This window comes from Doryrhamphus excisus, chromosome 13, assembly GCF_030265055.1.
Source record: "Doryrhamphus excisus isolate RoL2022-K1 chromosome 13, RoL_Dexc_1.0, whole genome shotgun sequence".
Lineage (NCBI taxonomy): Eukaryota > Metazoa > Chordata > Actinopteri > Syngnathiformes > Syngnathidae > Doryrhamphus > Doryrhamphus excisus.
In genome coordinates, this window is record NC_080478.1 from 9,072,314 (window position 1) to 9,085,443 (window position 13,130).

The window sequence follows — 13,130 nt, forward strand, 5'->3', positions numbered from 1 at the left end:
ATACACTAATTGAATCAAATACCTAATGGTACATTCCCTGGTACAACTAAAGGTACAGTTGTTTGGACAAATATAACGATGACAACAGAAATAGCTCATAAGAGTACAATTTTTTGGAAATAAAATATTATATTTATTCATGTAAGAATATGAATGTGACTGTGGTGTGGTGTGAATGGTTCATTCATTCATTCATTTTCTACCGCTTATCCTCATGAGGGTCACGGGGGTGCTGGAGCCTATCCCAGCTGTCTTCGGGCGAAAGGCAGGTTACACCCTGGACTGGTCGCCAGCCAATCACAGGGCACATATAGACAAACAACCATTCACACTCACATTCATACCTATGGACAATTTGGAGTCGCCAATTAACCTAGCATGTTTTTGGAATGTGGGAGGAAACCGGAGTACCCGGAGAAAACCCACGCATGCACGGGGAGAACATGCAAACTCCACACAGAGATGGCCGAGGGTGGGATTGAACTCGGGTCTCCTAGCTGTGAGGTCTGCGCGCTAACCACTAGACTGCCGTGCAGCCGTGTGAATGGTTGTTTTATCTATATGTGCCCTGTGATTGGCTGGCGACCAGTCCGGGGTGTCCCCCGCCTCTCGCCTGAAGACAGCTGGGATAGGCTCCAGCATGCCCACGACCCTTGTGAGGATAAGCGGTTAGAAAATGAATGGATGGATGTAAGAATATAAGAAATAACCATGGATTTAGCTTGATATCATCTCTTAAATTAAACTCTTATGAGCTATTTATGTTATCATTATTATATGGGTCCAAACAAATATACCTTTAGTTGTATCAGGCAGTTGTAGAAACAAGGGTGGTCTAATATTTTTTTTTGTTTGAGCCTTGCTTTATAACCACTTTATAAAGCCTTATATTTTTTTTTTCTTCTTTATTTCCAACATCATCCAAAGCACAACAAACCACACATAAATCAACACAAATAAAAATACCCATGTACATATAAACATACACATGTTTGAAAGGGAATGGGAAGAAGTCAAGACTTATCTAGTCCCACCCCCCTAACCACCCAGATTCCAACCTCATCCCAACAAAACATATATTATTCCTTGTCTACCAGAATGAAAACCCCACAGCCAACCACCCTCACCCAGCTTGAGGCAACCAACTACATGCCAAGAACAACCAGTTCATTACTAGTCATCGTATTGTACATAATCCAGTACAAAAGAAAGAAGGAAAGGAACCACTCCAACTATACAGTCATCACAAGCTAACATGGATATAAAAAACATCAATGTTATGGTATTTTTTCAGTGAGATTGAAAATAAATGTGACAGAAAAAAGATTATTTTCTGCCTTTTTTCCATGTTGCTGTTCTGTATTAACACTAAATGGTGAACAACAATTTGTATGAGTATAAAAGTGGGCTTAAAATAGGTCTTGGCACTATACAATATTCATTGGTAAAGATTGGGATTATTCTGTTTTCTGAATACTAGGGAATTGTGAATAGTACCTATTAAATGGCTGCAGTATTGTGGCTGACATTTGTCCAGTAACCTATGTACAATATACTCCGTGCTTGGGTGATATGTAGACCTGCATGCTTGTGATTATAGCAATATGTACGTGGATGTCACACTGCGGTCTATATTTGGTTGGTGGCCCTGGGGAAGGGAGGAAGGTTGGGCTTTAGCAATGAACGTGAGGGGAGCTGGTGCTCGGCAGGCTGAAGGTCAGACATGATGCGCTGCAGAGTGAGTGAGTGCCGCTGGCCTTTGCTCCCGCTGCGGCCTCAGTATTAGTCTGCTCTAAACGACCGAATTGAGGGAGGGGGGTGCGAAGGGGGGGGGGGGGGGGGTGCTTGTTTGCTTTTATCGACCTTCTGATGCAATGAGTGTATAAAGGTGACATCATCTTGTGAAGTTTGTCCCTATCAAACACCCAATCTAAACACCATTGGAGTGTATATGTATATGATGTATATGTATATGACATATATTATATGTATATGACATATATTATATGTATATGACTTATTGTATATGTATATGACGTATATGTATATGACATATATGTATATGACATATATGTAGTATATGACTTATACTATATGTATATGACTTATACTATATTATATGTATATGACATATATTATATGTATATGTATATGACTTATAATATATGTATGTGACATATACCATATGTATATGTATATGACATATTGTATATGTATATGACATATACTATATGTATATGACATATACTATATTTATATTTAGACCAGTCCAGGGTGTGCCCTGCCTCTCGCCCAAAGACAGCTGGGATAGGCTCCAGCATCCTCTGCGACCCTCGTGAGGAAAAAGCGGTAGAAAATGAATGAATGAATATTTATATTTTTATTTTTATTTTTATTTTTATTTTTATTTTTATTTTTATTTTTATTTTTATTTTTATTTTTATTTTTATTTTTATTTTTATTTTTATTTTTATTTTTATTTTTATTTTTATTTTTATTTTTATTTTTATTTTTATTTTTATTTTTATTTTTATTTTTATTTTTATTTTTATTTTTATTTTTATTTATATTTATATTTGCATGCCGTCATCTTTTTGTATGTACGTTTATGTATATGTAGATTCATAGCTGCTGCAGATAGTGCCATCAAAATCACATCAAACCACTATCCATTTAAATTACCATAACAATTATTTGCATAACAACAGAGAAAAGACATTAGCAAATATGCTGTTGTTTATCTTCAGTATGTCACCATCACGGTGTAATACACAAGGTAAATACTGATATATGTGTATTGACTTCATTCACATTTTAAGAAAGTAGCACATGTGTCTTCTTTATCATTGAATTTAAGCATCTGTATCATGAAATAATTCACAGTATCAATTTCCATCAACACACCATTGCATCTTCAGATTAAAAAAAAAAACTGTCTCCCCTCAGAACGATTATGATCAGTCTTGTGCAAGTGACAGCTAAAACCCGCCCTGCCTGGTCGTCTCCCCCTCCCGCGGCACTGCGTCTGATTATGAAACCCGTACGATTTAAAAATGTCATGTAAGCTGCTGCTGTGTGATGGATGGCAGTCATGCTCCCGAGGTTCTATTTAAATCAAGATTGTTCCGCGGCTCAATCGCTCTAAAAAAAGAAACGGTCTGTGGGCGCGTTCAGGAATAGAACACGTTGTAGTTTATCGCGTTGGCTCTTATTTAACTGATGCAACTGGTGCAGATGATTGCTGTGGGAAAAGTGGGTTGTTGCTATCTTGTCATATTGTTATTTAGGCCATGTTTCCACTATTTTAGTCATCATAGTACGGTTTGGAACATCGAATGGTGATCTGCCTTGCAGTTTCACTGAGGGGTTTATAGGAATTATGTCGATAGCTGTTAGTGTGACATCATAGTAATTTTTCATTTTAAGAACATAGCCCGATCTTATTTTGTGTAGACAAATAAAAATTAAGATATTTGAGAACAGTGGAATGTTTTATCAGAGCTTTTCTTGTAGAAAATCGCAACCAAAGCAAAGTTTATTCATTTTTCTATTTTTAATAAATGCGTTTTTTGTTTTTTTTTAAACCTGATGCGGCCCAGTCTCACCCAGACCCTAGCTCCAGTGGCCCCCAGGTAAATTGAGTTTGAGACCCCTGCTTTAAACATTGATTTTTGGTGGGTTATTGTAATTTGTTGTGAATTAGAAATAAAAAAGCATCATTGGACAGATTTTGTCCAACTTTGGAGGCTTTCATTGTTCACTCGGAGCAATTTGTAAAGTGAATCCACTTCCAGGATTTACTTAATACGGTATGTTTAATGTTTGCACAACATTTCTTGCTATTTCCAGAAAAACAATCATGACACGTTGTTGTTGTTGTTGTCATAATTCTCACACCACTTTCCTCCATCTGGCGTGACATTCCAAAGTCATTTGCTTTGCTTATTTCTGCTTTCCATCAGAGCCATCAGTTGGGCTCTTCTACTAGTTTTATTTAAATTTGTCTCCATCTCCCTTTCATTCTGCTTCGCTGTCACCATGGTGGCACTCATCCAAGGCTCACATCACCATTAATGGTGTCTTGAGGCCGACAAGTCGAGTAGTGTGCGATTTCGAAAACTTGAGATTCTCTCTGAATTAGAAACAGAGTTTGAGTTGTTTTTTTTCCCTTCCATCTCTGTTTGTCTCCCTCTGAAAGTGGCAGCTATCTCTTAGAAAGTTGTCTCCGACAGCCTCGGGTTCAATTCTGACCCGCTTTTTGAAGAATGTTTCTTGTTGTTATGTCTGGTATTCTTAGCTATGATGCCTGCATGTGGGTTGGCAGGTTCGCCTGACTTGTTCTGAAAAGTTGACCTGATTCTTTAAAAAAGCAAAGAAATCGGTGGAATGCACGTGAGGCTTCTGACCTTCCTCCTTCAGGCCCCTCCTACTCTTCTGTCTCCGTCCTCATCCTGGCGGTCTCTAAGCCGCTGGATAGGTTTAGAACACAGAACACCAGCTGGTGGCCCACCAGATGTGGGACAAAAACTCTTTGTGCTGATGCTCACCTTTTGGAATAATCAACTGTTTTTGTACTGCATTCTATTTACGAATTTTCATAAAAAATATGTCTCTTGCGCTTGTCAAACACATTTTAAATACACTTTTACTAATTGAGAAACACATTAACAACATGCAGTTACTCAACATCACATCTTGTCAAAGTGTTTTCCTGATTCATTCATCACACAAACAACTTTCTATTTAAGTTACCATGTACTATTCATTCATTCATTTTCTACCGCTTATCCTCACAAGGGTCGTGAGGGTGCTGGAGCCTATCCCAGCTGTCTCCGGGCAAGTTTTTTCGGCCTTTGTGAAGCCCCATTTTGAGCCAAAAAGGGGCTTTTTAAAGAACTCATGACCTGCACCGTGTTGCATTTATCCCCTTTATATGGTTTATGTGATGTAACATTTTTATAGCGTTTTATTATTGTGCATGGTCGTCCTTCAGAATGAATGATTCGTCCTGTGAGAACTGTCTGACTTTTCTTAATTAGTGGAGAGAAAAAAAAAAGACATGGCTGTTGCCTATATTCGTTGATAATTAAAGCTTGAATGCTAGAAGCGCTGTAACTCAGTAACTGACTTCCAGCTGCCACTCTCCGCAGAATGTCTGTAGACATCAAATCGTCAGTTAAAACGCTTCTGTGAGTGTGTGTGTGTGTGTGTGTGTGTGTGTGCGCATCTTCAGGTGTGTTGTTGTACCTCCCAGGACCAGGCTGTCTGCCTTCTGTTCTGTTTTTCACTCAGAATATCTCGCCACGTTCATGCCTTGTAAGCATTGCTGCCTTCCCCCCCCCACTGGTCTCTTTTCCTCACCCATGTGGCTGGATGTGACTCTGTGGCCCGTTATCCTCTAACCATGTCGTCCCCCTCCATGCCCCACCAGTCTCCCCCCCCTCTGGCTGCTTGCTTTATAAATAGCTTGGCCTAGATTAGAGCAGCTGCATTGGCGCTGGCACCAGGAGCTGGTTTGGCACCCTGGTTGGCATTGAGGGGATTGTGAATGACATGAGGACATTGTTGCCCGTCTGCACTCATGCCGCATGTTCTTCCCCGCGCACAGTCACCCTTTCTGTGCATCTATTTTTAGAGCATGAAGTTCGCATGACACACACAAACAGTGTTGCATACACTAACCATGCTCTTACGTAGCTTGTGTATGCGTATGATGATCCACTGCCCTCATTTTTCTCCCTTTCAGCTCCTCTTCAGAGCTCTGCTACGGAATACAAATGTTGAGAGTCTTAAGACCGCTGCTCCAATCATCTACATTTCTGTCCTCTCAATGATGTTCAGTAGCATTTTTTTTGTTTTTATCATGAAATAAACTAAAAATGAACTAAACTATAGCTTTATCTCGTAAAATGCCACAGCTTAATTTCGCCTACATGGATCAGCGCTTTGCTGACTTTGAGATCTTATACACAGAATTGTGAATGAGCAGAGCAGCAGTGAGTGGGGGGGTGTTTGCTTGCAAAAATGAAACCACAGAGGATGGAAAAGTGCTTCATCATTCACAGCAATCTGTCCCGCTCATGGGCAACAACAAAGGGATCAGAGTGCCGCATTTTAATCACTTGACACTTTTAGGTTTACAATACAATCTGTACTCAAAAATGGGACCACCATAGACTATACAATCATCATCCCACAACACACCCCATGGGAAAATCAATTGCACTGTACTCCTCTGTCAAAATGGGGCTTTGGGGTTATACAGTAAATGAGTGGAATTTGCACCCATTGGTGCTTGGCTTTCACAGTTTGGGAGCAGCAAGTTTGAATAGTTGATGATTACGTCATAAATCACATTTGACCAAGCAAATATCAGTTTGATTTGCTCGTATGGATTGAATTGGTTTACGTTTCTCAACTAATCAACAGACAGACATTTGTTTAGATCCTCCCCCAAATTTTAGAATGCCAACAAAAGCCGAAATCCCGAACTGGACCGAACTGAACCATACATTCGTGTGAAAAAATTAGACGACTCAATGGTCTTTTACTCCTAAACTGCTGCACACAAAAGGGTTAAAATTTGTGTTGCCTGTGCCTATGCTTTTATTTTTCTGACAACCAGTATGACTGACTTGAAATTCATCACACAACTCAATACGCTCTACAAAACAATCACTGTAACTTTAGGTGGTTTTGCCAAATCACCATGAAATTTGGCACACATCTTTAGGGGACAAACAAGGACATTCATTCATTCATTTTCTACCGCTTTTTCCCCTCACGAGGGTCGCGGGGGGTGCTGGAGCCTATCCCAGCTGTCTTCGGGCGAGAGGCTGTACTGGTCGCCAGCCAATCACAGGGCACATATAGACAAACAACCATTCACACTCAAATTCATACCTATGGACAATTTGGAGTCGCCAATTAACCTAGCATGTTTTTGGAATGTGGGAGGAAACCGGAGTATTTGTCTAACGATGATAATGAAAACTTTGAGGATAGCTGTATTCCATGTATACTAGCATGTCTTCCAAAATATTTTTATTACAGTAATAGGTTGCATAGAAAATGTCTACATTTTGTTTAATGACCTTTTTTAAACAGTGTGGATTAGCACAAGTGTTTATTTTGCAAAGAAGGCTGGAGTGGCTAACTGGTGCAGGAATGTAGGGATGGATACAAAAAACAGTACTTTTATAGGCACTGATCGTCTGTACTAGTGAGTACTTAATCGAGTATCGGCATCGCTCCCAACGACATTCAATTGACATTCAAAGAAGACAAAGCCAACAGTAGGGGCAATGTTTCCACCAACAAGGAGACAAATCAAAGCTATAGAAGCTGAAATAAGTCATTCACCCGATTTGAATTACTAAAGAAACTGATAATATATATTCATTTATCTGTACTGTACAGACTGAACTTAAATATGAAACCATGAAAATGTAACAAAAAGAAGAGCATACAAGCATATTCAAGAGTCAAATTGCATGTTGAGTACTATTAATTTGTACGTGTTGGAAGATTGACACCATGCATCAGAACCGTATAGTTTCAAATGTGAAAGGTAACCATCCTTATTGGAATGTTACATTCATCCTCCCAAAGTCCACTTATGTCCCATCTGCCTTGCATGGACATGCAGAGACATAAATAGCCTCAGCACCTGGAGCTTTTATATTAATGGCTTATTGGGGACTTAGCTGTCTCTCTCAGGCTGGCAATTATTACGAAACGAGCGACAGGGATGATGAGAGTGATGGAAAGAAGACACGGTATGCTTGGTTATTATGCAATGGTGCATCTGAGGGATTTTTTGTGGAATGGTTGGTGCTGATCAGGAGTGGAAAGTGTCTCACTGTGTGTGTGTGTCATCATAATTAAGGGGAAAAGGCGCCTCATCGGCAGCTTTATTGTGAGTGACAGCGCTGTGGTTCGCTTAATCTCCGGTCAATAATGCTTTTTCACATTTTCACATTTATTTTCCAATTGTCTTTATTTTGTTCACTTGCTGCGTGAACATGTTGTTGCATTATTATGACAACAAAACCAGATTAAGTAATTTTGCAACTTTAGGGTACTGTTGGACTCCAGCCATCAATATGGTGGTAATGCAAGGGTAACAACTACCATAAAGTATGTTGCACTTTTTTTATCATATCTCCATCTGCTGGATCAGGAAGGTCACTGCTCCAATTTGCTACAGTTTTTAGATAATACTGTGTGATACCTCCAAGTGTAAAAAAAAACTGGTCTATAAATTATTGGTATCAACAATTATGTCTGTAGGCAACCTCCTTGTGTCATTTTTATTCAATGTGGTGTGCTTTAAGATTAAGATATGCCTTTATTCGTCCCTCAGTGGGGAAATTTGTAATTTGAAATTTGTTAAAATGGTGTAGTTGGTGTAAAACTCATATGTGTTACACTTAGGGTAAAGTTGTTTACAACCCGTCAGTGGAATTAATGTTGGTGGACTAGTTTGCTATCCTCAGTGTTATAACACTAGTTGTATTGCTGCTGTGTTGCCAGCCAATCACAGGGCACATATATACAAACAACCATTCACACTCACATTCATACCTATGGACAATTTGGAGTCACCAATTAACCTAGCATGTTTTTGGAATGTGGGAGGAAACCCACACATGCACGGGGAGAACATGCAAAGATGGCCGAGGGTGGAATTGAACCCTGGTCTCCTAGCTGCGAGGTCTGCATGCTAACCACTCATCCGCCGTGCCGCCCGCACTCCAAATTATTCTTTAGTATTTTGTATTCTAAGTATAGTTATTTACGAAATAACAGCATTTCTCCAATTATTACCTGCTTCCAATTTACGCCCGTGCCTCTTCATTGTTAAGGTAAATGCCCTCGCTATAATATAAAATTAATATGTTCAAGACACCGAAAAATGTTAACACAAAACACATTTTATAGACAATAATTCTAAATTTACATGCAGAAAATGATGCAAAAATAATTACAAATGAAGGGACAACTGAGAATTCAGTATAATTTTTACTTAGTTTTGTAACATTAATGTTTAAACTTAAAATTCTTGTAAAATTAGAGCTAATACCACTGCTGGAAAGGCACATTATGGCAGCATTGTTATTTTTATACAAAGGCAGCTGTGTATGGGAATGCAAGGACACACATGACGGACGTGTGACGAACAATAACGCTGCGATTGTTCCTTAAAAAAGCGGAATAAACCGGAGCGTGGATTCTGCAGCGTCTCCCTGCATGACTCGCTTCATACTATCGTGGCGTAAACGTGAGCGTGGTGTTGACGTCAATGTGGAGGGAGGGAGGGAGGGAGGGAAGGGGAGGAGAGGAGAGGAGGTGGGCTGTAAGTTTGTGTGCTGCAGCATCACTCAGTTAGCAAGCAGCTCTCATCTTCCTCCTCCTCAATCAACGACGCAGGTAGTCTTATGGAGTTTTGAGTCGCAACAAAAAAAGAGACGTCTTCCGTGGACAAGAGAGGAGAGGAACTTTCTTTTCCCTGACGTGTATGATCTCACCCAGTGAAGGGAATGCCATCGATAAACATGAAACTAGAGATGGTCACCATCATCGCCTGTGAGGTAGACATTGAGGTGTTTACGTCACACAAAATGCAGGTAGGATTTTAGGATTTTCACGCACATGTGGTGTTTGTGTGTATGTGTGCGCGTGCGCCACTTTTTGTGCTTGTGTTTGACGTGCAATGCAGACAGTGATACATTTTGTTTTATCAATGAGAGATGGTTACGCGCAGCAGGCACGTTGTGCGTATTGCAGTGTGCAATTAGTGCCTGTAATGCGGTAATGAAGCATTTTTTTCATTATCAACATAATGCGCAACTTGTGCAGGTGGAAAGGCGGTAGAATCGATGACTTCACTGGTCCATGAATGGACGCATGCATGCATGTGGGGAGGGGTTTGAAAGCGCAATGTATTCGCTCTTTTTTAGAACCTCGGCATTGCAGTTGCACCCTTATTAGGAGAAATACTGCAATGTACACCTGCATTATCAGAATTAAAATTCCTTTGTAACAGTGATTGTCGTCTTAAAAACCGCACTGCATCACGCTGAGAGGTGTTTGTATTGTTGTCCTCTCATGTTGGTTAAGCCCATATACTAATAGAAACAGCTCTCATGATGCAGTACACTCATACACCTACAACCACAATAATAACAAGCATGTTGTCAAATATTGTCCGCAAAAAAACTTTATTATCTTTGTAAAGGCAGACTTTTGATGCAACTTTTGTATCACTAGCGTGGTGCAAGTGTACCTAATATTGTGGCCATGGTGAGAGCACTATTACAGATACAAAATTGCATTGCCACCTAATTCTGTACAGTCATAGGAAATAACATATATACAGTATATAATTTTGTGTAAATACCCAATGCTGACTACCTTGAATTATCATCACAGGAAAGCTGACTTTTAAAGTTTTGTAAAATATAAACATAGTAATAAACATAGTAAAATGCTTTAAGCTAGTCATTTGCTCAGCAAGCAGACACACAACAAGGTGAAGACGTGTAAGACCTCACAACAGGTGCTCCCGTATGCCTTCAGCTATTTAAGTGTTGACCAAAACATAAGTGGAAGCTCTTATGAGTACCTATTTGGACATGTCCTCAAGTGGCTGCATAAACAGAGAAAAGTACATTATGAGGAGGTGCTTGTAGACATGTATTTTCAAACTCGGGGTTTTGTATTTGTTACCACAGCAACTTAATCATGTGAGATGTGGAACTATGTCACAAAAGTTGAAGCCAAATTTGATAATAATCTTCCCCTTATCTGTGTTTTTCTGTTACAGTAGGGATTGTACGTATAATGTTTCCATAGACAGAGTTCCACCTCAGCTCAGTGAAGGTGTAAAAAGAAGTGGGTGTGAACTGCCGTATAGCGAAATCTAGCTCCATCTTCTCTCTCTGCATCAGTTGGACCCAGTGCAAGTGGACTGTAACAACAAAATAGTGGAAATAATTCCTCATACCCTGATAGTAGATTGTGTAATTGTAATAGATGTTTCGTGTGCACCTTCTAAAGGTACAGTAATTTCCAAAACTTACTGTAGAAATGAATTATTGATAATGATATTGAACTTCTTTACTAACACTTTGTGTGCCTGCTTTAGGATCAGTAGAATTTCTTTTTACACAGACAGTAGGGGACTGAGTAAAAACGGACCCATCTCAATGAGATTTCCACCACTACGACTTCTTTGTGAACTTTATTTCAACAAGTAAATTGATGATGATTGATTCATCTATTTATGTATCCAGAATGAAGCATTGTGGTTTCGTCAATGGTCAGCGATTGTACCGTAGATCCTTCACCAGGCAGACACAGGCTTGGACAGGGCTGTCACTGTCCTCTCTAAAGCCTTCACTCGGGCAGCTCTTATCGTTTAACCTCTCAACCATTGTGATCCACCATGAAAAAGGAGTATCGCAATACAAATCAAAGAGCAGACGGAGATGGCTGACTTTGGAATTGCGCAAAGAACACGGCTAATCCTTGGATTCTGGCGCGTGGAGAGTGATAGACCGTGAGGGCGGATTAAATGCCAAACATGTGGGGAGCGGCATCCGATTGCTCTCTGTCAGTCTGCTCTGTATTTTTTTTGTTTTGTTATTCTTATCACCCAACAAATTATGGAACATTGGTTGAGTTAATGGGGATTATTTAGGGAACAATTGACCGTTTTTCTGGTCTGAATCAGTTGATGAGTTTGTTAACATGAGCTCCCTTACTTTGGTTTCTTTTCACATTGTTAAGACCCAAATGTATCAAAACAAATCTCATTGCTTGTAATGTGCGATACCCCGAATGTTCTTACCTAATTAAAATAGAGCTTTGATACTTCTAATAATACCTGTTGTCAAAGCAAACACTATATTTACCCATTTTCCTTGTCTTTAACACACATATTCCCCAAAATTTGTAGTTTGTGGACGAACAAAATTTGTAGTTTGTAGTGGAGTGAAACACATCTAATAAACATAAACCTTAATTGTTTGTTGACGACCAGGGTTCAATTCCACCCTCAGCCATCTCTGTGTGGAGTTTTCATGTTCTCCCCGTGCATGCGTGGGTTTTCTCCGGGTACTCCGGTTTCCTACCACATTCCAAAAAAACATGCTAGGTTAATTGGTGACTCCAAATTGTCCATAGGTATGAGTGTGAGTGTGAATGGTTGTTTGTCTATATGTACCCTGTAATTGGCTGGCGACTAGTCCAGGGTGTACCACGCCTCACGCCCGAAAACAGCTGGGATAGGCTCGAGCACCCCCCGTGACCCTCGTGAGGAAAAAGCGGTAGAAAATGCATGAATGAATGAATGAATGTTTGTTGACGATTTTCAGAAAAATTATGACATGCTAACTGTCCACTTCGGTTTAATGAGTTAAGAGATAAACCTGATAACCGGCTGGATCAGGTCGAGGGTTGGACCGCTTTCTCACCACAATTTTCCTCCCGACAGATTGATTAGGTCTGCAACCTGAGTTTGGTTACTGTGTTGACAGCTAACTGCACCAAGAAGGAATACCAATGATTGAGTCCATACCATTAGGCTTTGGTTCAGTCCATGCTGATGACATCATTAGTGAGCCAAACAGAGAGGCTATAGAATAAGCAGGTCAAACCTTCACGGCAGAATGTTCCCAGGCTATTCATTCCACTTTGCTTTGTGTCCACAGTGGACAGAAACAAATGACTCATCATTGTAATGAAGGTCAGCGAGGTCATAATTGTAGTTGCACAGTGGGCGTTGTAATGTTTGTTTGTCCCTAGGCCATCATTACCTGGAAAAACTACTGCCGTCATCAAAAGATAACACAGGACACATGCTGAAGGTCATAACAGGAACACAGTAAACAAATACTAATAATACTGAGAGTCTGTCTTTACAAATATAATAATGCTCAGTTTTGACTCACAATGTCTGGCAGGTATTTATGTAAAAAAATGTTTATTATTGTAGGTGTACTACAATAGGTGTCCACATTTTTTCACATTGTGCTCATAATGCCTTTGAAGACATGCAAACATACATGTAAGTATATATACGTATATCCTCAAAGTTTAATGATCATTGCGCAAATGGTCGATTC

At 39.8% G+C, this 13,130-nt stretch overlaps 1 protein-coding gene across 3 annotated transcripts in view; it reads left to right on the top strand.

Annotated features, from left to right (window-relative positions):
- Positions 1-13,130, top strand: part of rcan3 (regulator of calcineurin 3) — a 46,460-nt gene that overhangs the window by 3,434 nt on the left and 29,896 nt on the right. The window contains exon 1 of one of the 3 annotated variants that reach the window (XM_058091487.1): positions 9,348-9,629. The exons of the other annotated variants lie outside the window; for them this stretch is intronic. Within the exon in view, the coding sequence (XP_057947470.1) occupies positions 9,543-9,629 (87 nt within the window). The 5' untranslated portion in view covers positions 9,348-9,542. Of the gene's footprint in view, positions 1-9,347; positions 9,630-13,130 lie in introns of those variants that run through there. 3 annotated transcript variants of the gene reach the window in all.